This window comes from Carassius carassius, chromosome 21 (assembly GCF_963082965.1).
Source record: "Carassius carassius chromosome 21, fCarCar2.1, whole genome shotgun sequence".
Classification (NCBI taxonomy): Eukaryota; Metazoa; Chordata; class Actinopteri; order Cypriniformes; family Cyprinidae; genus Carassius; species Carassius carassius.
Genome location: NC_081775.1, coordinates 28,295,306 through 28,320,132, shown reverse-complemented (window position 1 = coordinate 28,320,132; position 24,827 = coordinate 28,295,306). Strand labels below are relative to the sequence as shown.

At 35.9% G+C, this 24,827-nt stretch overlaps 2 protein-coding genes across 3 annotated transcripts in view; both read left to right on the top strand.

The window, feature by feature from the left end:
- The first annotated feature begins 285 nt into the window (after positions 1-285).
- Positions 286-7,012, top strand: LOC132098063 (uncharacterized). The gene is made up of 9 exons (XM_059504178.1): positions 286-702; positions 1,161-1,334; positions 1,425-1,582; positions 2,794-2,992; positions 3,705-3,801; positions 3,907-4,078; positions 4,171-4,320; positions 4,505-4,626; positions 6,692-7,012. Exons 1-9 carry the CDS (start codon positions 467-469, stop codon positions 6,755-6,757), a joined length of 1,374 nt encoding a protein of 457 aa, XP_059360161.1. The 5' UTR covers positions 286-466; the 3' UTR covers positions 6,758-7,012.
- An 881-nt stretch (positions 7,013-7,893) lies between these two features.
- The window catches only part of LOC132098061 (FYVE, RhoGEF and PH domain-containing protein 1-like), a 47,041-nt gene continuing 30,107 nt past the window's right edge, over positions 7,894-24,827 (top strand). For both annotated transcript variants that reach the window (XM_059504172.1, XM_059504171.1), the window contains exon 1: positions 7,894-9,145. In XM_059504172.1, coding sequence (XP_059360155.1) covers positions 8,998-9,145 — 148 coding nt within the window. In that variant the 5' untranslated portion in view covers positions 7,894-8,997. The remainder of the gene's footprint in view (positions 9,146-24,827) is intronic.

The following is a 24,827-nucleotide window of genomic DNA, read 5'->3' as shown; positions in this document are numbered from 1 at the left end:
TCAAATAACAAAAAACTGCTTCTTGAGCGGTTTCTGACTAGTACTCATTCACACTTTCACATGTGCTGCTGATATGATTCGTCAGTTAATGTTAGCTCGTCATTTTGTGTCAGGAAAAAAAATAGTAATTTTTTTGGTGGGTTTTTTTTTTTGTGTAAAAGCCCGATGAAGCTTTTATTAATTATTTAAAATTCATCTGATCTGACTCTACACAATAATCTAGAATCAATGTGAATGAACACCACCACTTTTCAAACATCGCGTGCAGTAGTGGCCACATTCACCTATTCTCCAACCTGTAGGCGGAACCACTGCCGTTAATGGCGATTAATGACGCAACTTGAACTGAAAGCTGTGCGTGGTGTGAAGCCTTTGGGTTTACGCATTAGTCATAAAATATTGATAGAAGGTTTGTGTGTTTTTAAACCACTTCAGTTGAGTGTCCAACAACTCCTCGCGGTCTACAATGTGGGCCACAGCATTTTTGGCCATCGCTGTTGTTGTGTGTGCCGTGAGTAGCGACAGAAGTTTGGAGGACAAGGGCCGCGTGGAATTGCAGCGAGTGCGTGAACTGTCGCAACAGCCGCGTTACGGCGAGTGCTGGTCTCGAGCGCTGGAGAAAATACAATCGAGCTGCAAAGAGTTCAGTGATGATGTACAGAGCAAAATCGCCTTGTCCTTCACACACTGCCACCTGCAAAGGTCAACAGCTCATTTTACTAGAACCATCTTAAGGTTCTCTGGTCTTCAGTGGTTTATGTTGACCCCTGGCAGACCAGGGCTGCGTTTCCCGAAAGCATCGTAAGCCTAAATTGATCGTAGAACTATTATCATCTTAGTTTTGCGATGTTTTTTGAAAAAGCAGCCGGGTCTGGTAGACCAGCCAATCTATTTATCTATCTTTCTATCATGTTTTTATTTTATTTTAATCCACAGCAAGTATCTATATTAACAAATCAATAATTAATATGGCCTAATTTTATTTAGTATATTGCAAATGCATTATTTTCATTTTATTTTCATTAACATTATTTTTTTTAACCATTGCATTTCAAATAGATTTTTCTCTGCTGTCATTATTATGACCTGATGAGAAGCACTAGTTTGGACTTAAATCAACATTAAATAGTCTTCTGTCTCTGTCTAATAATTTTTTGCAGGTCAGGTCGTAGTTTCCCAGATTGTCCTGAAGATAGTGATGTCAAAACCTGCACTCAAGACATGGATCCTGTGGCCTTCAACACCTACACTGAGTTTTTTACCCATGCACACAGTATATGTCATTACTTACAGAGTGAGCGCTGGCAACAAAAAGCTGAGAGCACCATTCACCGGTACAAAGCTCCCTAGATGTATATTTTAAATAAGAAAGGTGTTTATGTGCATAAAATATTAATGTGAGCCAGTGTTCATCTGTGTTTCAGGTTGACTGAGAGTTCAGCGGGGGTCGCAGAGCAGCTGGCCTCCACCCAGCGGATGGCAGAAGATCTGGTCGTGGCCCAAAGTGCCGCGCTGAAATCCCAGGAAAGCATCCTTCGCAATGGAGAGGAACTCAAGAGCACCCTGCAAGACTCCACTCAAGGTGATGGCAAATGCATAAAAATAGAAGGAAATATGCTTATTGAAGTATGACATCTGGTTTAGAATCACTGATAGTGAAAGTTTTAGCAGTAAAATGTTAAAATACACATTTATTTAAAATAAGAAAAGGTCATGGTAAAAAAATAATAATAAAATTAAATTATATAAAATGAGATTACTTGCTAATTTAGGCATTGAATTATAATGTACAGTACAAAAAATGGATATTCATATTGAGCTTTAATAAATTCTGTTTTACAGTGTTTTCTTATATGTATTACATTTTTTTATAGGCATTTAATATTTGGGGAAATGAGCATGCACACTAGGGATGGGACGGTATGAAAATTTAATATCACGATTATAGTGACTAAAATTATCACGATTATCAATATTATCACGGTTTTGTTGAAACGAGATGAAAGTGTTCAAAAATAGTTGATGTTCACACTGAAAACATTTCAGCAAGTTTTATATTTAATAATCAACAAACAACTAATAAAACAAGCAACTCTATGCACTTAATTTAAAGAAAGATTAAATTCTGTGGCATTTCCTTCCTTACAATGAAAAGTGTAGAAGCATAGAAAAGCATAGAAAAGTCACTGACTTTCGCCATTCCTTCTCGAAAAAAAACAAAAAAAACATTGTGCGCTGCGCTTGCGTCAGACTGTTGCTGGCTGGACATAATTTAATAGTGAGTTATTAAAACCGCGATAATCAAACACGGTTTTAATGATAATTCATTTTTAAACGATATTACTAACCTTCAGCACATTTTATCACGGTTATCAATAAAACCGGTTATCGTCCCATCCCTAATGCACACCGATGTATTATACATTATTTGTAATTACTTACAGCTCCAAGGTGTAAAGGTCATAGGTCAGATTGAGATGTCACAATCCTCCTCTCTCTTATCATTTAGATACTTAGTTCATCGCTGACTCTTTTATACTCATTTTATGTCAGTTCTTGCAAGTATCTGCAGTTAAATTTATTCCAGAATTAATTCACTCTTAACCACTTAACATGCAGACTCCATTCAGACTGTTTTGTAGATAATTTCAGCCTGACAGAAATGTCTTATTTTCTGCATGTTGTAGAGATGAGGCAATCAAAGTGAAGTATGTGCTTGACCTCAAAATGTCTTGTCTTTTACCTCATTCTTTGCTTGTGTGCTGTGATCCTCACTGAGCTGAAATGTTTCAGGCTTGAGAGATGTGTTTGTGGAGATGAGGCATTCTGCACAGGAGCAGCAGGTGGCATTTGCGGAAATCTTTAACCGTGTAGCTTTCCTCCAGAGCTTCATCATGTCTGAAACGCACACGTTTAGTTCCCTCTTCTACAACGCCCTGGGCTTTGGTGCCTCTTTCCTTCTGACTTCTGTCCGGCGCACAGCTGGAGCAAGGTGAGAATAATCCTGATCAGTCCTTCTAGAATAGATGATGCTGTAGATATAAGTAAAAGGGTCTTTTTTTATTTACTTATTTATTTTTACCTAAATATTTAACTGGCCCTTTTCTAAAGAATTAAAAAAATATATTTTATTTTTGCTGCAGTTTTTTTTTTTTTTTTGGTAATGTTTACATGGATACTTTCTATCTTTGTATGTGAAATGCGACCTGGCGTTTCTCTTTTGCTAGCATTTCTTACAATATGCAGAGCAGTAGGTGCTACACACAGACAGGAACCGCACTGGTTGGACAAATATCCTCACTTCAGAGCAGACATTATTGTGAATATGTTCAAATGTATGCATACATCTTGCATCAGACGTGTGCACAAATTCGTAAAAAGCCATTTCAAATGCTTTATTTTTAGTTTAATGTTTTAATTTAATTCTCATTTCTTAAGTTTAGGCATCATGTGTCCATTTATTGAAACTTATTCATCTGTCTGACGTCAGAAACTTGCACAAATTTGAAAAAAAAAAATGTTTTTATAATTTATTTAGAAGTTTTGAAGTTTGAGTGTTTCCTTAGTAGGCATCATGTGTGCACATGTTAAATTTTTGAAGCTTCTAATGTTTTACTTTAATTATTTTAATTCAATTACATTGTACGTCACATTTACCTTTTTAATAAAATCACTCAGACTTTGACATTGATGTTTCATTTTAGATTTTTCCTTTTTGGACTTGTGGCTTTGAATATATACCTCGAAAGGATGATCTGTAAGACTGTGTTGGAAAGCGAGGACCACGGTTTCCAACAGATGGTAAGACTAGTCCATAATACTGATGTGGTCATTGTTGTCTAGGTTTAAAGTGTGGGTTTTAAGCAAAATCAGGGTTTTAATGCAAATTTTTCCTCATTTGCATAGGAGAAAATCGCCTTTTTAGTTGGTCTTCTAAGAAAATCCATGGTTCTAATTGGCTGCCTTGTTCTGCTGTACTTCGCTCTGCGCTACCGCAATATCAGCCGAGAGAGTCTTGAAATCCTGAAGGAGCTGAAAGAGACTCGCTCTGATCTTCAGCAGGCCTTGCAAAAAGCAGGTACTTTATCTCCAAGAGAGCAGGTACCTAGACTTGATTTAAAGGGTTTAGTTCCGGAATTTGTTCTTGATCTTTCTTATCATACCTTCTAGAATGTCTCTCGGCATCTGTGGATGAATGGAAGAGGTCCAGACCAAAACATTGGCAGAGCAAGTGGGAAGAGCGAGATGACAGTTTAGTTGTTCTGCATCCCTCTAGCGTCGTGAATGCGGCCCTGTCCACATTCTCTGCATCGCCGGACAGTAAGAGCTGACATTTTAATCGATTCGCATGTTTCAGAAGGGGTCCTGAGCTCAAATGATGATTTAAATAAGATGCGTAGTTGGTGGTAATATAATGCGGTTAAGTTCATGGTAATATTTAAATTAGTGTTCTAATTTGTTGAACTGACATCCTATTTCCAATGTAAATTGATATTGTCATCAGCCAGACATTATGAGACACGGAGCACGTCAGAAGCCCAGAAGAGACGTCAGCGGCACACGTCAGGGTCTCGTACACGGACGTCTTCTGTCACGGTGTACAGTGTGCTGGTGGATGACAATGAGGTGATGTACATACATTAATATGTATTAATTTTATAGGAATGTTTTTATATTGCGGTTCCGTTACAGTAAGATTGCTAACTTTAAAGTAAATCACTTTAGAAGCTTATTTAATAATTAGGGACGAAGATTTGACACAGTACAGTGAAGTTGATATTGACCCTGGATATTTACATTGATGTTTGTTTCATTTTATTTTTTTTTTATTTTTTGACATGTGGTTTTGAATTTACATTTAAAAGAATGATCTAATGATGAGCTAACATGGTTACATTCCTGGAAGATTATTAGAGAATAACTTTAATTAAAATTTGAAGAGTTTGGTTCTAAAACGTGATAAATGCCATAAAAAAAAAATATATATATATATATATGTGTGTGTATATATATATATATATATATATATATATATATATATATATATATATATATATGTGTGTGTATATATATATATGTGTGTATATATATATATGTGTATAACTTAGTTTTCCTCATTTACTTCGTACTTTGTGATCAACAAACAAGTGCTGCACGATAAATCGCATTTGATTGCCATGTGCAACTTGTCAGTAAAGCTGGTTCTGTGAATAATAGTACCAGGAAATCTCCATCACGTGCTTTCAGATGGAAATTTTTCAGATGCATTTAATTCACAAAGCCGTAGATCACAGACAAGCTACGCTATATCGCGTTCATTAGATGAATCACATTCGATTATGAATGTTTTTATTAATGCCATTTATGTTTTTGTTAATACAACACACAGCACTAGTCAACTAAATAAATGTAACATGGCAAAGATGAATGCTGACGCTTTTCAAAGCGACTTACAATTGCTATACATGTCAGAGGTCACACGTCTCTGCAGCAACTAGGGGTTAAGTGTCTTGTTCAGGGACACATTGGTGTCTCACAGTGGATTCGAATTTGGGTCTCTCACACCAAAGGCATGTGTCTTATCCACTGTGTCAACACCACCGCACGCCATGCACTTTTGGAAGTTGAATGTAAGGTAAATGTCATTTTGGAATTTCTGTAGTCTAATGTGATATTGTTCATGATTATATTTTCTTTCATTGCTGTAATTTATAGCATAAACAAGATGACCCGCTGAATTAATTTTAGAAGCGATGACTGTTGGATATATTTTTAGTCCAGTGCCTGTATGTATTGATTGATATAATATAATTAGTATTGACCAAGTTCAGAGGCTGTCATATGTTGATCAACTTACAATGTTGTGTATTTTCATCAGTTTCATTATGAAAAATTACATTTTAAGAAAAAAAAAATTATCATGGATTTATTGCATTTTGGGGAAAAAATTATATAATTTTATAATCTTTGAAAATCATTTCTGTTTGAAACAGAAAATAGTGGTTTTCATTTTGCCATTTTCTTTGTAAAGAAAACACATTTTTACTCAAATTGATCAAAATGGATTTATAACGTTTTGAAACCAACTCTTAATTTGTCCCTGACTCAAATTACCGCACTGCATCATATTTACTGAAGGAGATCCTATAGTTTCTTATTGATTTTGGGTCTTGATTGTTGAAGGCCTAATCCTGATTTCAAGTTGAGAATTATGGCCAGTGATAAAAGAAAACGAGCTAGTTGTTTTCTGCGACTTCTCTGGGTGTTTTACTATATATATATATATATATATATGACTTAACATTTACTACATTTAGTATTATTTTGTGAAAAAAAAAATGTACATGATGGAAGGTTTTTGAACACTGTATCATCAAATTAGGTAATATTAGGCCTTTCCTCACCATAAATCAGCAGACCTTTTTTTTTTTTCCAAATGCAGGGCTTTGAAATATTATATTGAAAACTTTCACTCATTCAACAAAAACATAATTTGTCAGTCATTTTTGAAGTTTCTTAATTCTCAGCTATGCACAGACATTTCTAGCACTTTTCTCAATAATATTTATCCAATTTTAGCAAAGTAATTATAGATGTTTATTGCAAAAAACGGCTTTGGCATGTGTTTTCCAGCTGTATTTTGATTGAAAATGTCTGTTATGCTAATATATTCTCATCGTTTCCCCACCAGCCGAGGTATAGCCTGAGAAGTCGGAAATCTTTGAATGGTCCAGACGTTAGAGGAGTGAAGGACTGATGCAGAATACCAGAAAAAGGTTTGATTGCCATCTAAAGATCTGATCCAGTGAATAACAAAGGTTCCGGATCATTGGAGAGATCTAAAACCTCTGAAAGATGAAAGATCACAGATGTTTTATCCATTTTGAATATATGATTCCTTTTTAATCTTTAAACATTATATATTTTGGTGTTGTTTTTTTTAATTTTTTTTTTAGATGTGTTGTTTTTACATAACCAATAAATAAATTCCAGTGTAACAACTGAAGGTAAACTTATTTCCCTTTATTACAAGCGCAGCAGCACATTGTGTATCTGACTTTATAAGCAAGACTGACATCTAATGGTCAAACTCTGTAATTGACTCCAATAATTATAGAAAAGGCTCATCAAACCACCTTCCTCAGTCAAATACTGTCATCACAGCAGTAAGTGGTGGGCAGGTCCTTTCTGCTCTTTTTAACTTAAAAGTGGATTGTTTCTGTACTATATATGACATATGCAGGAATAGATCTGTATGTCACTAAACCTCTGATGATTAAGCAGTTATGATAAACAAGCAAAAGATGTATTGCATGGAGAGAGGTGTGAAGAGTTTCAGTCCTGCAGTTGGACAGAATCTACAGACTCAGCCTGTACGATCTCAGCTTAAATAAACATTGCACCCTTTCCACCCATAACATGGTAATTTATAGGAAAGCATACTAAGAAAGCCGGGTTAATCTCACAAAACCGGTCTTGGGCATGTCAGATTTTTTTTTATTCCAAGATAATGAATTTAAAAAAATATCAATTATTTATTGCTTACAGGAATTGATTAGGGCCAGCATTTATTTATTTTTGCAGCATGACATCATTTTCATAACAAAATTAAGCATATTTTCTCTACAAATGAACATAAACCAAAATTATATTGTGATACGGACATGCGGTTTTGATTTTTGAGATCTGAAATGGAGTTTATCATTCAAAACTATGCATTCATCTTTGGCTGTTAAGGGCTTTATGGACTTTAATGGAGTGGTATTAACCTAATGACAACCAATTAGATCCACCCAAATTCAAAACTGGTTAAAAGTTGAGTTTTTTTTCTCTCCTCCCTCTGAAGCCTTCTCAACTTGAGCTACTGGTGCAATGTAGGTCAAATGGGACCACGACTCCATGTTTACAACCACTTAAACTCTCTTTTTATGGAGTGTAAATGTTTAATGTATGAAATATAAACAATCTCCCCGATTAGGACACACAGGGGTTTCTTTTCAGGAAGGGGGGACTTTCAAATCCTTTGAAAGTTTTTCCTTTGCATCACAAACCCTTAGGAAAAGAAAGAGGAGGAGAAAAAAAAAAGAAAAACAGTCTTTAGGGAAAGAGGAGAGAGAGATGGAGGGGGTTGAAGCTCGGTTTCATATGTCCTGAAGGAGGAGGAGGAAGGAGGTTTCAGTTTAACACACTTTAGCGTTGTCGAGTCCCACAAAAGAACAGACACGCAACCGGTGGAGAGCGACACGAATGGAACACTGCAACATTCTAACAATGGAACGCTGCGACACTGTAACGTTTGTTTTGTTTGAGGACGCCGCTTAAAATACACGCCGACAGCCGGAGGAGTTCCAAACGGAGAATGTGGATTGGGTTCGAAGCAGCTGAGTGTGCATATTTTTGGATACGGTTATACCGAGAGGAAACGGGGGGAAACCGTCGGAATAATAACGACAATATGCGGCGCCGTTTACATTCCGCAAAAACAAGTTTAGGAAAGATGATATGGAAAAGTTCGATTTAAAACGCGAGTGTCACTAACAGAGCCAATGTGGGGTTCTTCGAAGCGTTGTGTTATAATGTTCTCATCTTCTGTTATGGATTTCTGACGTTATTCGTTGCTTCTGTGTGACCGCAACACTACTGCAAATGCCACGAGAAGATGATTGGATTTCATAAAGGTCATTACGCGTTGGGAGTTCTTTCAATCACACTTGCTTGGACTTGTATGTGGTTCTGGTTAAACTGATCGTTGATGGCTGTTTCTGGTCGGATTTACTCTCCACCGGCTGATCTGGGGGGATCGATCCGCCTGATTCACCCTTTCCAGCATCTACAGGAGGAGGACGAGCTCGGGACGAGAGAGAGGCTGGTGGTTTTGGACCTGGACTGTTTTGAAGATTCGGCTTTTATATCTGGACCTGGATTATAAAGCCAGTTCCCTGGAAATCGTCCGCGTCTTGTGTGCTGTTTGCCTGCGTGAGGGTTTCGCAGGCAGGGATGCAGTTGAATCGACCCAAGAGCGCGCATCTCATCAGCTCCAGTCCGCACAGTTCATCATCTTATTCCAGTCAGTTCAAAAGCATGCGCTTCTCATACCACATCAGCAGCGGTTTACCAAGTCCACAACCTGCCCTGCGCAGATCAGGTGAGTCTGGAGCTTATTTAAGCCTAGATCATACTCCGACGTGTGTGCGTCATTTCCAATTCTTTTCAGTTTAAGCGTTTCGCCTGCAGTTCTGCCAAAGCATCATTACAAATAACAGAGGTGACATTGATGCAAATGCAGATGTGTCCGTGACAATAAGGATGATAGGAAGGAGAATTTTTGTAACTTCTTGGAAAAGTAGTATTTAGAAAAGTTTGTTGTTTTCTACATGTGAATTAATAATGATCCGTTTTCAAATATATTTTAAGTTTGAATCATAAGTCTTAAATTTTTTTCAAGATTACTCCATTTGACCTGAACATGACTTTTCATTAAAAGGTCAGATATTATATTTTTAATAACACAGTCATGAGGTCCTGTCTGTTTTGATGGTTTTCTTGTCACATGACAACAAAATGGCTTCCTGTGTGTTGGTTATGCCTCACTGATTTGGATGAGGTTTTTATTATAGTATTAATATAAGAAATCAGATTTGCTCAAATGGTAGTAAGAATTTTTATTATTTTTTTTCAAGGTTTTGAGAATAAAAAAGTCTTATGCTCACCAAGGCTGCTTTTATTGGATTGAAAATACTGTAAAATATTAAAGTAATATTGTGAAATATTACATTTTAATTTCAATTTTAACACCTAATTTCTTAGGTTTTAAAAAAAACTTTTTTTAAGAAATTACAATATTTAAAAATAGGAATTTTTATATTGTCATTTAACAATTTTACTATTTTTGTATGCTGATTTACATACCTTTTTTTTTTACAAAAAATAATTTACAAAATTGAATATTATGGAACTACTTGAATCAACATTTCTTTCAACATGAATTTTATTATTTTAATTACATTTTATTCTTATTTATAATCTCTGAATGGTTTCATTCTAATGAAATTTTTTACTTTAAAGCTGCTGAAAAATATCAAAAGGACCTTTTAATGCGGAAATGGAAAACATCTATCATAGAAAAGATACATTAGAGTCATTTTTCATATTAATTTGTTTAGTAATTCAATAGAATTGGACTACAAAAACAAGCATCATTGACCCATACAGTATATGTAGCTGAGGATCTGTTGTGCTAAACCAAAGCTTGCAGGTTCAAACCCCAAAAGGGTAGATCCATTAACTGTGACCGTTGTGTCCTTGAGTAAGACACCTAACCTCTTGTGACTCCAATTGTTTTTTGCTACAATTGTTACCCCAACACTTCAGACCAATAAGTCACAACCCAGTCACATGACAGCTGTAGTAATGTGTACATGGAGTAAATGTGCATGCATTGTGACCCTGTAAACTGCTTTGGATAAAACCTGAAATTAACACACACGTGTTGATGTAAACGTAGACATAGATGTTGAATACTTGGAATGCTTGATTTTTTTCTCTCTGAGAGCGAGCTTTGACTCCAGATGTCTAGAAAAATGCCACCACTCCAGTCCTTGTGTAACATATTGTGTAGGTGCTTGTACAACGGAGTCCCAGAAAAAAATCACCCTTAAACTATATTAAGGGCAGGCCAATCTCTTTTGAATGATTACCAAAAGAAATCAGCATTCGTCTTAGTTATCCTCCACAGCACAAAAGCAACTGTGCTCTGAATGGATGTGTCTGAAGACCAGGTCATCAGTCAAAGTGGCATAATGTATTATCCTGCCACCACACGTTTGTCTCAGAGGACGGCGTGCCACTAAATCAATGCCCTACGTTCAGAGTGACATTTTCATGTGATTCCCATTTAAATTCCTGTATAAAGAGCATGCAGTGTGTATCTTGATAATACAGTGCAATATTTTCCAGTTTGCAGCAGCCACAGTAATGTATGTAGATAATCGTGTGTTGGCGATGCAGTTCGTCAGATGTTTGTTGTGCATGTAATGATATTCACATGCTCTATTGCACATTTGCTGATAAGGCTATACAGTGGAGACCTTGAAGCCTGTCAAGGGTTTTTTTGTTGGTGCTACGCTGCCTTGTTTGTACTCGAGTGTGTGTTTACTTGAGGGTCTGTCGGTTTTTGAGATATTTACTCAAGCTCTGCACTCTGAAATACAATTAAATGCGTCTGGAGTTCAGTTCAGTTCATTGGGTCGCATCTGTGCTGACCATCAACTCGCTAGCAGCTTTTTTAGAAACGTGTCAGTGGTGTTTGATGCACTGGAGGGCCAAACACATGAAGAGTCAGACTCGGTGAAGGTCTTCTTTAATAACTCATGGCATTTGCTCAATCTATTACCCTGAAAGATCTCCTGTGATGAAAATGAAGTTGTTCACATGTGCGTATGGTGGTTTTAAAGGGCTAGTTCACCCCCAAAATTAAAGTTCTGTCAATTTCTCACACTCGGGTTGTTCAAGATCTTATTTTCTTTCTGTGTTGAACACAAAACGAAGATAGTTGGCAAGCAAACATTTGCTAGTAGCCATTGAGTTGACAAAAATCATATGCAAGTCAATGGCTACCAAATGTTATGTTATTATTCAGGTTAACCTCAAATTTTAATATTTGTTTGAATTTAAATCATACAAATTTTGCAAACCGTATCAATGTATTTACCCAACATAATTGAGGGGAAATTAATATACTCATTGTTCTCAAAATGTCCACAGTTGAAATAATAATGTTTTCAGGGGATGTTTACAGTATTTCTGTGGGCTTTAATTAAATAAAATATTTTCTGATTTGAAAGAATAAAATTAAACATTTTCTAATTTGAAAGATTAACAAGACTCACTCAAATAAACAAGCAGACATTGCAAAATAATTTAATTGCAATTTCAAGCAAACCGAATAACAGCATGCACAAAATATATGTGAGCTTATTGTATTCTCTTAATTTATAAAAATATGATATATCTGAAGAAAATTGTTAGTAAAAACAATTATCATCAATGGACATGAAATGTACCCTCAATTATAAAAAGGCCCATTCATTTAAGTCAGCAATAGGCTAAACACAAGTTGCATTTGTCTTTTCTTCTCTGTTGTCAATTTTGATTTCATGGTGACTTTAAACTGTGGTGCTGTAATATTTGAATATGAATTGTGTGGCTTAAATAGCTGTTCTTCTGCAATGTATGATGATATCAGTCTGTGTAATTCAGTCAAATGATTGTACCCCAGCACATCATAAATAACATGATGTTGAGGTTAAAGAAGAAAGAAGTTGGAGTAGAAATAGCACTGGCTGTGGCTGATTTAACACGAGAGCAGCATAAGGATCTCACTTAAGACTTGTGAATGGGATCAGTTTCCATTTTCACCCATAAAAATAGCATGTGGGCGTTTTAATCCGCTGTTATTTTGAAACATTTTTAACCTCATTGCATATGACTGTCACAGATGGGGTCATCGAGTTTTTGTCCATTCATTGCCTAAACTCACTTGGATCTGGTATAATCAATATATCAGCTGTATCAAATGTGTTTGAATGCTCTTCAAGCATCTGTTAATAGATTTGCAATTTAAAAGAGAATTTAGTTTCATGTGCATTTTTTGCATTGATTTTATTAATCAAATGTTTTGTGTCAGGAATTTTTGTTTTTAAAAAGTCTCGTGTTCACCAAGACTGCAACTATTTAATAATTATTAAAAAAAGAGTTTTCAGGATTCTTTAATGAATAGAACGTTTAAAACTAAAGAACCACATTTATTTGAAATGCAAATCTTTTGTAACATAATAAATGTAATGCATCCTTGCTGAACAAAAGTATTATTTTAAGTATTAATTAAAAAAACTACTTACTGACCCCAAATGTGCCCCCATGAATATGACGATAATTCAGTATTATGGTGGAATTATCATTTCATACCATTACTGCACCATGATTTTACCACAGTACAGGACGACCTCAGTGGAAACTTGAGCTTTTCTTCATTTTAAGAACACATGATCCTGTTGTAGAAATAATGGCAGAAGCCATATTTCACACAATGTTTTCTGTCTCTTTGCTGTTTCTCTTTGATGAAGGAGTTTCAATGGAAAATGTTGGAATGTGAGGGAAGAACGTGTTGCAAAAACTTGGATCTGTCTATTCTTAAAAGGGTGTGTATCTGCGTAACGCAGCCCGAGTACGATCAGCCCCACAACTCCCATGATCATTGTCACATAGTTTTGGAAGACAATCGTATCTCCTCCCAGACAGTTATCACGAGTAGCTGTGAGTGAGAAAACTCCAGCTCGTTCACTTCTGATGGTTCAGAGTGGCTGAAGTGCTGTTATTACGACAGCGTGAAAGCGCAGCAGTTCTCATTGGTCAACGGCCAACTCGGTAGATGAGTAGGAAGTCTGTCTGGCTGTTTGGCCTGGCGCTCTGTGGAGAATTACACTTGTGTGAATGAGCCAAACTCCTTGTAAATCTCCAGAGGGCCGTTAAAGAAACAGTCCTCGAGAGATATCCATATATAGGTTGGGAATTAAGGAAACCGACTCTGTAATGGCTCTCTAAACCTTAAAGAAGCCCTGTATGCAAAACAGAGCCTTACCCATGAGCCTCTTGGTTTATTTTATAAACACTGAGTATGGATAATACATTATGTTTACTTTAACTCATCCTAGTTTGATTGCTGTGCGATAGAGCACAACAGCCGGCCTCCGGAAGTAAAGATTCCACTCGTTTGCTTCTCCGAGAAAATGATTTTAAACCGTAACACAAACCTTTTCAGACAGACCTACCACTCAATCCCAGCTTGTTAGATGATGTTTTATGTTTATGTGCAAACCACAAGTAAGTGTGATGAATTACGCAAAAAAAGCGACCGCCTATTCCCATGATGCACTGCTGATAATTGAGTTAACTCCTAAAGTTTGGAATAATTAGGACCTTTTAAGGTTTTGGTAGAAGGGTTTATCTGACTGAAGATACAGCAAAAATTCTGAAATATATTATTGCAATTAAAAATAAGTTTTCTGTTTGAACATATTTTAAAATGTTATTTATTTCGGTGATGCAAAGCTGAATTTTCAGCATCATTACTCCAGTCTTCAGTGTCACATGATCCTTCAGAAATCACTCTAATATGCTGATTTGCTGCTCAATAAAAAAAGATTATTCATAACATGTATTCATAGGCTAAAATATATATTTTGAAATGTATTCAAATAAAAAAAATAACAGTATTACTGTTATTATTAACTATTTTTGATCAAACAAATGCAGCTCTGATGAACAAAAGAAACGGACAGAATTTTTTAAAATTATTCCAAACGTTTGATCGTGTATGTATTTAAGCAGATCTAAATGCAATAAAGTGTTAAATTATGCTTGCAGTATATGTAGTTAACAAAATTGCACATTATATATTTTATTTGCTTCTTATGTCACTGGACAGTACTTCCTGGTTTTGTGCCTTAGTTTTTCAGATTATTTATTATTTATTTAAAATTTGTAATGTTGTGATTCATCTCGGTTTGTTTAAAGGGGTCATGAACTGTCTTTATTTTTTATTTTGTACTGTTCTCCGAGGTCCACTTAGAATGCTATCAAGATTTTTAGATCAAAAAACATAATTAAGAAGTAATAGGCTATTTTCTGTCCTGAATAGGCGTGGCAGAAGTAAATGAGCACTTCATTAAAAATAAAGTTCAGTTCATCAAATAAAGTTTATTGTTTGGTTTCTACATAGACCTGCATTATCATTTACTACTGTATGTGTGAATCGGTGGTCGGGGCTAAACAGGCAGTGATGTTCAACCCGAATTCCGGAAAAGTTGGGACGTTTTTTAAATTTGAATAAAATAAAAAAAAAAAGACTTTCAAATCAAATGAGCCAATATTTTATTCACAATAGAACATAGATAACATAGCAAATGTTTAAACTGAGAAAGTTTACAATTTTATGCACAAAATGAGCTCATTTCAATTTTGATTTCTGCTACAGGTCTCAAAATAGTTGGGACGGGGCATGTTTACCATGGTGTAGCATCTCCTTTTCTTTTCAAAACAGTTTGAAGACGTCTGGGCATTGAGGCTATGAGTTGCTGGAGTTTTGCTGTTGGAATTTGGTCCCATTCTTGCCTTATATAGATTTCCAGCTGCTGAAGAGTTCGTGGTCATCTTTGACGTATTTTTCGTTTAATGATGCGCCAAATGTTCTCTATAGGTGAAAGATCTGGACTGCAGGCAGGCCAGGTTAGCACCCGGACTCTTCTACGACGAAGCCATGCTGTGTTATAGCTGCAGTATGTGGTTTTGCATTGTCCTGCTGAAATAAACAAGGCCTTCCCTGAAATAGACGTTGTTTGGAGGGAAGCATATGTTGCTTTAAAACCTTTATATACCTTTCAGCATTCACAGAGCCTTCCAAAACATGCAAGCTGCCCATACCGTATGCACTTATGCACCCCCATACCATCAGAGATGCTGGCTTTTGAACTGAACGCTGATAACATGCTGGAAGGTCTCCCTCCTCTTTAGCCCGGAGGACACGGCGTCCGTGATTTCCAACAAGAATGTCAAATTTGGACTCGTCTGACCATAAATCACTATTCCACTTTGAAATAGTCCATTTTAAATGAGCCTTGGCCCACAGGACACGACGGCGCTTCTGGACCATGTTCACATATGGCTTCCTTTTTGCATGATAGAGCTTTAGTTGGCATCTGCTGATGGCACGGCGGATTGTGTTTACCGACAGTGGTTTCTGAAAGTATTCCTGGGCCCATTTAGTAATGTCATTGACACAATCATGCCGATGAGTGATGCAGTGTCATCTCAGAGCCCGAAGACCACGGGCATCCAATAAAGGTCTCCGGCCTTGTCCCTTACGCACAGAGATTTCTCCAGTTTCTCTGAATCTTTTGATGATGTTATGCACTGTAGATGATGAGATTTGCAAAGCCTTTGCAATTTGAAGTTGAGGAACATTGTTTTTAAAGTTTTCCACAATTTTTTTACGCAGTCTTTCACAGATTGGAGAGCCTCTGCCCATCTTTACTTCTGAGAGACTCTGCTTCTCTAAGACAAAGCTTTTATAGCTAATCATGTTACAGACCTGATATCAATTAACTTAATTAATCACTAGATGTTCTCCCAGCTGAATCTTTTCAAAACTGCTTGCTTTTTTAGCCATTTGTTGCCCCCGTGCCAACTTTTTTGAGACCTGTAGCAGGCATTAAATTTTAAATGAGCTAATTAAGTGGATAAAAGTGTAAAATTTCTCAGTTTAAACATTTGCTATGTTATCTATGTTCTATTGTGAAGAAAATATTGGCTCATGTGATTTGAAATTCCTTTAGTTTTCATTTTATTAAAATTTAAAAAACGTCCCAACTTTTCCGGAATTCGGGTTGTAGAAGCAGGCGCTGATGACCTGAGGAGGCGGGGCTTATCCACACTATTACATCACAGAGTGATGTTGGCAGATTGGCTTCAATATATGCTGTTTTTAGACTAATGAGAAAGGTTTGAGTTTTGAAACCTACAGATTGTTTTTATAGCACGGTGACCTCTTATAGATCATGACCAAGGGGAATTTATATTTATTTATAAACATTTTTAGATGTAGATTTATCAGTTCATGACCCCTTTAATATTTTAGAGCTGAAAAAAAGGCCCAGTGGAGAAAATGAATGGGAAAAATACTGCAGGGTTCAAGGTCATTGAAAAAGCAGACAGTTTCTATTGTCCTCCTCTGATAATATCATCTTCACTGCTGAGTAACACATTCTGTGCTCACTCAAGTCAGACTTTCTGTAACATTGCTATTTGCAACCTACGCAATGCAGAACTTCAAGGATAAATCTTATATAAACTCTTATATTGCTTTTCAAGCTTCTCTATAAAAGTTCTGATTCGTTTTGGCAGGATCAGTGATAGAGAGAAATTTGATCAGATAGAAATGTGAAAACCTAAATCCTGGCCTTCATAAATACTTTGCGGACCTCAGCCTCTGGAACAATGGAAGCACAGCTATGCCTTCAATTCGGCAGACGTACGCTTTAAGACGTTTCTAAACGCCCACATGCTCATATAAAAGCCATCTGGTGGAGAGATTAGATTACTCTGAGGTGGTTGTTTCCATTCTGAATGTGTGTCTTCATTTCCAATATTATGAATTGTGAAAATTGTATGTTTGCACACTTTGATGCATAAATGTGTGGGTCTGAAGGTCATCTGTCTGTTAGTGCTACACAGTAATTAGTATTCCGTGTTAGAGAACTGAACAAACCCATAAACTTTGGTGTATTTGAATGTATTTAGTGTCACATGATCCTTCAGAAATCATTCTAATTGGCTGATTTGCTGCTATTGGAAACAGAACAATTCCTTCAAGTAGTTAATTTTTATTAAATGGTCTGAAATTGCAAATGCAAAAGGAAAGCTAGTGCCAGCAGAGAGTTCATCTGATTACAATTTCACTTTAGCATGTTGATTTATCAGCCCTGTGTAATATTTCGACACGGTCTACACTTGCTTTATTGTTGTAGGGTAATGCGATTTGGAACCTTTGGGGAAATAAACAGTGGAGTCAATGGAGCAACTGGGAGCTGTGTTGATGAAGCTTTACTGTTCTGATTCTTATTAGGATCCCATAAAAGTCTTTTTCTATTGGTTTTTGCATATTTCCATTTTTGACTCATAATTACGACCATATTTCGTGCTGTGGAGGTTATGAAATAAACACAAACGGAGTAGGAAAATTCCTTTTTTAGCATTGATTGTTGCTTTAGGATTGAACTATTTCAGGTGTTTCAGAGAAATCATTTCCACAAAGAAAAATACATGCAACAAAGTTTAATACTTGATGATAAATGATGTACATAACTTATCCAAAAATTAAAACTATCTTTAAAAGTACTTGCTCTCAGGCCTTCTAAGATGTAGATGAGTTTGAAATGTAGCATTACATCACTTTCTCACCAGTGGATGCTTTGCAGTGAATGGGTGCCGTCAGAGCGAGAGTCCAAGCAGCTGATAAAAACATCACAATAATCCACAAGTTATCCACATGACTCCAGTACATCTATTAATTTCTTGAGAAGTGAAAAGATATGTGCTTGTAAGAAACAAATCATCATTAAGATGTTTTAACTTTCAACTATGCATTGCTTCTGGAGAGTCCATAATCCATAATATCACAAGTTCCGCCATTGAAAAAGTCCATCCCTCGTTGTCCTCTCATTTCAAAATCCACAAATGTATTTGTTTAGAACCATTTTGGACTGTAAACAGTGCTTGATCTGTGCATATTTCTATCCTGATTCAGACAAGACCACTTCTCACTAATATGTAATACTATGATATTATGGATAGAGGACTTGTATTTTAGCAACTGTTTGAAGTTAAAAACATCTTGATGAATTTGTTTCTTTCAAACATGGAGATTTTCTCTTCGTAAGACATAAACTGATGGACTGAGTAGTTTGTCTATTATGAAGATGTTTTTATCAGCTGTTTGGATTCTCATTCTGATGGCACCCATTCACTGTAGAGGATGTACACATTTTCTCTAAATATGAAGAAATATACTCATCCATATCTTGGATTGCTTTTTAGCAAACACTGCTACTAATAATGTTGATATTATTTGTTCATGAGAGCCGTCGGCTTCACCAAATCCTGCACAAGATCAAGCTTGTTTAGTTAGACCACCCCCAACACCATGAGAACCAGGTTTTACCCTTGAGCAAGACACTTGACCTTTGACCCCTATGTTTCTCCTAAACCACATGTCCTCTACACTCAGACCCCTAAGGGCATGCTTTTTATATTTTCGCAGTGAAGTCGAGGTTATCATCAGAACTGTATATTACTGCATGTAAAGCCTGGGTTAGTAAAGCGTCTGCAAGCCTGAAGCGGATGTGATGAATCGCAGTGTCGTCTTTAGCAGGTACTGTGTGAGTGTTAGCTAGCTGTGAACAAAGTGACATGGTGATAGACAGTGCGAGGTGCTATTACTGTTCTCTCACCTTCTCTTTCTCTTTGCTTCCTTCCTTAATTCAGTGAAAAACACTAGCACCGTGTGGCTGCTTTTTACATTTATTAAATTTTTTTAAATCCTAAAGCAAATTTAATCAACCAGGACCTTTGCTAACAGGGAAACAGTAAGTACTGCTATGCTAAGGCAAACAAGCACTTTATCGTGAAGGGTGACTAGTTGCATTTTTATATCCTGGGGATTTTTTAAAAATAAACACCTTAATAAAATCGAATCAAATAATATATTTTTTTTTTATTATTACAAAAAAAACCTCTGCTTTTTCATTTTTTTTATTGCATAATTTTAATACTTTTTAAAAAGTAAAAATAGATTTTATTTACTTTTTAATTTATGTATTTATTTTAATATTACAATATATTATTTATCATCCATGGATTGTTGTATTGCTTTTAAAATATAAAAATATTTTATATATAATTTATTTCCATTGTTTATTAAAAAAAAAATTAATGTATTTTATGACTTCTTTGTAGTTTTATAAAGATAACATCAAACATATTCCTTATTCTCTAAAGACAAATTCTTCTATTAAAACAAGCCTTGCCCCATATTGCATATCTTTAAACGTCCAATTTTGTTTAGTTTTTTTAAATAATTTTATTTATATATTTTCCGTTTTTCAAGTGCCATTTGTGTACCAAGCATTCTGTTTTTATATTTACTTTAATATTTCTATGATAACATGTAATAAATTGTGTGAAAATATTTTTTTCCACTGAATAGCTTTAGCTAATAGACAGGTTATTGCAAAAAAAATTGAAATTTGCATCATAGAATGTTATTAAGCAAAAACATCATTAAAGATTTTATGAAAATTAAATTTTCTTGGTTAAAAATAATATTTATTAATTTTATTTCATTTTATTTTTTTAGTTTTTATAAAAAGATAGTCTTCTACTGATGCACAGTATGTCTGCTGTTAGTTTACAAATTAAATAAACAAGTTTTTGGTCCACTTTTTTGGCCACTAGTGCCCATAGTTGAAGAAACACCCTTGAACAAAAAAGGCTGCAGATCGTGTGTGTTTGTAAAAATGGAAATAGCAGTGTTTGTGGCCAAGTCTTTGAGCAAAGATGTGAGCTAAAATGCTGTCTGTTGCTGTGGCTGTGGACTGAGGACGGGACGAGGGAAAAGGAAGGGAAAGCAGAGACATTGTGTCAGTGTGTCAGCGTGTGGGAATGCCGTGCTGCTGTTTGAAACCACGGACAACGTGGCAAGAGAAAGAGAGAGCGGAAGCTCTAATCGCTCGAGAGGGAGCTTTAACCCACTCGCTTAAATCCTGGACGCTTTAATCTGCTCAAGTGAACCGGGAGGGCTTGATAAGTAGAGGGATGACTCTCAAAATCACGAGCTGATTAGACTGCTCACGAGAGAGACGAATGTGTGTCTGGAGAGAGGGGGGCTGGGGGGGGGGTATCTTCAGTCACTGCTTTTCCACAGCAGAAAATGTAATGAGAGACGCAGACAAAATAAAACATGTGACCTCTTAACCAAGTTTTTTCTTTTTCAGCAGTGAAGGGAATGAGAGAAACGCATGCAGTGCTTCATGGATTTTCCTATACGTGTAGCATTTTATGAATTTTTTCAGCAACGGTCAGCGACCAAGTCCACGTGCACACTGATGTCAATGTGAAAATGACAAATCCATATGATATAGTCGATAGATGAATCATATTCATGATGCTCACTGATCCATAGCTTTTATTCATGATAAGAACAAAATTAATTTCTATTCAGGTTTGATTCAGTGCTAAGTTTTATGTAAAAAATTATGTATTTACATTCATGCATTTGGCAGAATGCTTTTATCCAATGCATTGCATTCAAGATCTTCATTTGATCAGTTCATGCATTCACTGGGATTTGAATCCATAACCGTGGTGTTGCATTTAAACTGAAAGTTATTGTGATTATTTTACAAATTGTAATTAAAATTAAACTTTGCTGCTTGTACAGTTTCCTTTATTAAAATGAGCTAATGCTACACAATTCTTTAACATTTAGTCCCAGTTAAATATGTAAAACTATATTAAAATCAAGTGCGGTTTTATGGGTTTTTGAGAAGAATGAGGGAAAAGGAAGTCTTGTTCATGTTTAGTGTTCTAATATCTGAAGATTTAGAAGAGTATCCATTATATTTTTGGGAGGTTTGGAGGTTTGATTTGAGGTCAGGTGCAGTTTTGCTCATAAACCAGAACATTGAATTTATAATGTGGGCTGTTACTAGTTAGTACCAAATAAGTTTTATTTGAGCTGCTCAATTGAGTTACATTTCTATTAGTTAATTATGATGAGTCAACATGGTAATTTAATGTTAAGAAAACTAATTTTCAACATGTGGAACAGTTTTTATTTTTAGAAATTAAAACTTTTATTCAGTAAGATGAATTGAATTGATCAAAATTGGCAGTAAAGACATTTAAAGAGTTCCAGAGAAATTATCATTTTAAAATAAATGCTGCTCTTTCAAACTTATATATACTATATATATATATATATAAAGCATCTCAGTGTCTATAAAAATATTAAGCAGCAGAGCTGTTTTCTACATTGTAATAATCAGAAATGTTTCTTGAGCAGCAAATCAGCATATTAGAATGATTTCTGAAGAGCATGTGACTCTGAAGACTGGAGGAATGAAGCTGAAAATTCTGCTTTGGTTAGCATACGAGACTTCTTTTCATAAACATTTAAATATGTTAAAAATGTTCGTATACTACTTTCAGCCTCTTGGCTCCATGACTTTAAGACTTCAATTATGAGTCTCAGACTCAAATACCAAAGTCAAAGAACACTGAACCCACATTCCAGCAACGTCTGAGCTGAACAAAGCATTGCATTCCTGACCGCTCGGAGAAGCTCATCTATACATACAATAGTATCAGAACTGAAACAGAAGTCTGGAATGCTGTAACCCGAAGCAAGATGGATTCTCCTTCTTTGGAAGAGATAAGAGAAGCTACTCACAGTAAAAATCAATGGCATCATCAATCTTTTACACCTCTTGCACCAGTTCTGAAGGTCTTCCTGCTTCAATCCCAGAGTGAGACACATTGGGATTGGGATGAGCTATGTATAAATTCCCAGTGTTAAATTATTAAAATGATCTCCAGAGGTGCAATCATCGCCATGTGTTTACCTCAAGGACATAAAACCCTAACAGCTCCTCTGGATGAATGTAAGAGAGTTAGTAGAAGAGTTCACTGGTCTTTTGTTAGCAACAGGAGGGATGAACTAAGGGTTAATAGGGTTGACCTTCACTCTCTGCGTTCAGTGCACTTTTATTGGTCTCCAGATAAATACACAAAGCACCTTAGTTTAATTAACAACACAAACTCAACACATGAGGCTCATGTAGAATGAATTTCAAGTACTGCATCATTACATAAAAAAACTTATTTGCATTGTTTTCTTTGTTGTTACCGACAATTGGTGAAAGTTTCATGTCAAAAGCACCTTTAGAAACATATTTACTGTGAAAATAGCTTTGGTACACGGGGAAGTCGTGGCCTGGTGGTTAGAGAATCGGACTCCCAATCGAAGGGTTGTGGGTTCGAGTCCCGGGCCGGCAGGAATTGTGGGTGGGGGGAGTGCATGTACAGTTCTCTCACCACCCTCAATACCACGACTGAGGTGCCCTTGAGCAAGGCACCGAACCCCCAACTGCTCCCCGGGCGCCGCAGCATAAATGGCTGCCCACTGCTCCGGGTGTGTGTTCACAGTGTGTGTGTGTGTTCACTGCTCTGTGTGTGTGCACTTCGGATGGGTTAAATGCAGAGCACAAATTCTGAGTATGGGTCACCATACTTGGCCGAATGTCACTTCACTCACTCACTCACTCATTCTGCAGGTTTGGTTTAGGGAAGACTGTAGTTCACAGGTATAGCCTCATCTCTTAAAATCTGTTCTTAAACAGAAACTGCTTTTGGGGGGAACTGATGAAAACCTTTGGTTTGGATTGCAGTATCTATTTGATGAATCTACAGTACTTATTTAAAGGGATAGTTCACCCCAAAATTAAAATACTGTCATCATTTAGTTATCTTCCACACCTGAGTTTCTTCCTTCTGTTGAGCACAAAAGAACATTTGAAGAATGTTGCCGAATGAACAGTTGCTGGTAGCCATTGACTTCCATAGTGTGAGAAATAAATATTATGAAAGTCACTGGCTACCAGTAACTATATCTGTATCTTCTTTTGGGTTCAACAGAAAAAAGAAACCCATACAGGTTTGTAACAGCATGAATTTACAGAATTTAGGTGAACTTTAACTGCAGTTCACATTAGTAGGATGCTCAAAACGAAGTTGCATTTTAAATGCTGGTTGCTGATTATATTCACAGTCACTTGAAAGTCAGCTGAGACTTGTCTTTTTAAATGGACCGGATATTATTAATCATGTTTTTAAAATCATGTGTTCTCGCAAGTGAGCAAGACGACCAGCCCCCTCTATCTGAGAGTGTTGTTTGACATCTGGTAAAGGGGGCGTAACAAATCCAGCCCTCTGGGAGTGAGTTCAACATGTCAGCAAGCAAACAGCTGAGACTCTCAAGGCCTCATTCGGCCCTACAGTACAGCACTCACACCAGCTCCAGTACAGTACAACAACAGCCGGCCATAATCCACACATACACTTCCACTTCCTGTACTTCACTGTGGCTGTGTTCACAAATAGCTTTTTAAATACTACTCTTACCGCATTTTTTTGATGTGCATGCATGGAATATCTAAATGACCTTCTGTGCTGTATTTGCCAAAATTAGGAATATTGTATTTCATAATGCAAAGCACAATTGATCTTCCATTTGTGTATATATATATAAATATATATATATATATATATATATATATATATATATATATATATATATATATATATGAAAATATGTATGTACAGCGGGTGAAATAAGTACTGAGCATGTCACCATTTTTCACAGTAAATATGTTTCTAAAGGTGCTTTTGACATGAAACTTTCACCAATTGTCGGTAACAACAAAGAAAACAATGCAAATAAGTTTTTTTATGTAATGATGCAGTACTTGAAATTCATTCTACATGAGCCTCATGTGTTGAGTTTGTGTTGTTAATTAAACTAAGGTGCTTTGTGTATTTATCTGGAGACCAATAAAAGTGCACTGAACGCAGAGAGTGAAGGTCAACCCTATTAACCCTTAGTTCATCCCTCCTGTTGCTAACAAAAGACCAGTGAACTCTTCTACTAACTCTCTTACATTCATCCAGAGGAGCTGTTAGGGTTTTATGTCCTTGAGGTAAACACATGGCGATGATTGCACCTCTGGAGATCATTTTAATAATTTAACACTGGGAATTTATACATAGCTCATCCAGTTCCCAGAGCTACTGTGCTATTATTAGTGTCATTTTCTAATATAAGTGTGTGTGTGTGTGTGTGTATATATTTACATATTTGTAATTTATTTGTTTTTTTTTGCAAGGGCCACTCATATTTATTTAGTTTGTTTGTTTATTTATTTTATGTATTCATATGTTTGTTATTTATTATTTACTTACTTATTTTCTGTGGTTTTTATTTTATTATTTGCTTTTTTCCCCCCCAAGGGCCTCTATCTATCTATCTATCTATCTATCTATCTATCTATCTATCTATCCTTCTTTCTTAATCTTTTTGCAAGATCATATTATTTATTTTTAAATTAATTCATTTAGATTTTGTTTTAAGAAAATGTGTTTACTTGTTTTTTCCCCAA